The sequence below is a fragment of the Tursiops truncatus genome, chromosome 11, assembly GCF_011762595.2.
Source record: "Tursiops truncatus isolate mTurTru1 chromosome 11, mTurTru1.mat.Y, whole genome shotgun sequence".
Lineage (NCBI taxonomy): Eukaryota > Metazoa > Chordata > Mammalia > Artiodactyla > Delphinidae > Tursiops > Tursiops truncatus.
Genome location: NC_047044.1, coordinates 97552943 through 97555047, shown reverse-complemented (window position 1 = coordinate 97555047; position 2105 = coordinate 97552943). Strand labels below are relative to the sequence as shown.

The following is a 2105-nucleotide window of genomic DNA, read 5'->3' as shown; positions in this document are numbered from 1 at the left end:
AGCGGTGGCCCGGGCCGCTAGAACGGCGCTGCGTTAAGGCACCTCGGAGCAGGAAGCAACACCAACCCTCCTCCCATCGCCACCCCCAGTCCCCCCACCCCCACCCCAGTCCCCACCCCGCCCCGGAGAAAAGCTGCACCCGGGGCGGCAGGCGAGGGGGACTCCAAACTGAGAAACAGGCCGGGGGGTGGAGACGGTCTCCAAGTGGCAGATCCCTCCACCTGCTGGCTCGGAAGCCCCGCCCGCTGAGCTCGGGGGAGCCGCGCACGCAGGTGGGGGGGGCGCGCGGGTCCCCCCCCACCCCGCCTCCCTCGCCCCTCCCCGCCCCGGGCCCGCCCCGGGTCTCCCGCCGCCGCCGCCGCCGCCGCCCCCTGCCTCCACCATGACGGTGATGTCGGGAGAGAACGTGGACGAGGCTTCGGCCGCCCCGGGCCACCCCCAGGACGGCAGCTACCCGCGGCCGGCCGAGCACGACGACCACGAGTGCTGCGAGCGCGTGGTCATCAACATCTCCGGGCTGCGCTTCGAGACGCAGCTCAAGACGCTGGCGCAGTTCCCCAACACGCTGCTGGGCAACCCTAAGAAACGCATGCGCTACTTCGACCCGCTGAGGAACGAGTACTTCTTCGACCGCAACCGGCCCAGCTTCGACGCCATCCTCTACTACTACCAGTCGGGGGGCCGGCTGCGGAGGCCGGTCAACGTGCCGCTGGACATGTTCTCCGAAGAGATCAAGTTTTACGAGCTGGGCGAGGAGGCCATGGAGAAGTTCCGGGAGGACGAGGGCTTCATCAAGGAAGAGGAGCGCCCCCTGCCCGACAAGGAGTACCAGCGCCAGGTGTGGCTGCTGTTCGAGTACCCCGAGAGCTCGGGGCCCGCCCGGGTCATCGCCATCGTCTCCGTCATGGTCATCCTCATCTCCATCGTCATCTTTTGTCTGGAGACGCTGCCCGAGTTGAAGGATGACAAGGACTTCACGGGCACCGTCCACCGCCTCGACAACACCACGGTGGTCTACAGCGTCAACATCTTCACGGACCCCTTCTTCATCGTGGAAACCCTGTGCATCATCTGGTTCTCCTTCGAGCTGGTGGTGCGCTTCTTCGCCTGCCCCAGCAAGACGGACTTCTTCAAAAACATCATGAACTTCATCGACATCGTGGCCATCATCCCCTACTTCATCACCCTGGGCACCGAGATAGCTGAGCAGGAGGGGAACCAGAAGGGCGAGCAGGCCACGTCGCTGGCCATCCTCAGGGTCATCCGGTTGGTAAGGGTTTTTAGAATCTTCAAACTCTCCCGCCACTCTAAGGGCCTCCAGATCCTGGGCCAGACCCTCAAAGCCAGTATGAGAGAGCTAGGGCTGCTTATCTTTTTCCTTTTCATCGGGGTCATACTGTTTTCTAGCGCAGTGTACTTTGCCGAGGCGGAAGAAGCTGAGTCGCACTTTTCCAGTATCCCCGACGCTTTCTGGTGGGCGGTGGTGTCCATGACCACCGTGGGATACGGTGACATGTACCCTGTGACAATTGGAGGCAAGATCGTGGGCTCCTTGTGTGCCATCGCCGGTGTGCTGACAATTGCCCTGCCCGTACCTGTCATTGTGTCCAATTTCAACTATTTCTACCACCGAGAAACCGAGGGGGAAGAGCAGGCTCAGTTGCTCCACGTCAGCGCCCCTAATTTAGCCTCTGACAGTGACCTCAGTCGGCGCAGCTCCTCCACCATCAGCAAATCTGAGTACATGGAGATCGAAGAGGACGTGAATAATAGCATAGCCCACTTTAGACAGGCCAATGTCAGAACTGGTAATTGCACCACAGCTGACCAAAACTGCGTTAATAAGAGCAAGCTACTGACTGATGTTTAAAAAGCCAAAAGCAAAGAAACTAAAAAGCCCCCACTTAGCAGCTTGAAAGACTTAAAACACCAAACCAAACCAAACCCCCAGTGACCCAGGTCACTCGTTGTAGATACTTCACTAAATAGTCTTTGAATGCTCTCTCGAACTGTCAATGCATTGTTGCATTGCCAATGTTGGGGGGTGGCAAACCCGAAGCCTTCAGGAGCCATGAAAAGAGAAACTATTTTCATTGTATTAAAAA

General features: G+C 59.3%; 1 protein-coding gene across 1 annotated transcript; it reads left to right on the top strand.

The window, feature by feature from the left end:
* Positions 1-382: 382 nt before the first annotated feature.
* KCNA1 (potassium voltage-gated channel subfamily A member 1) lies at positions 383-1870 on the top strand. The gene has a single exon (XM_004323632.2). It carries the CDS (start codon positions 383-385, stop codon positions 1868-1870), a length of 1488 nt encoding a protein of 495 aa, XP_004323680.1.
* Positions 1871-2105: the final 235 nt, after the last annotated feature.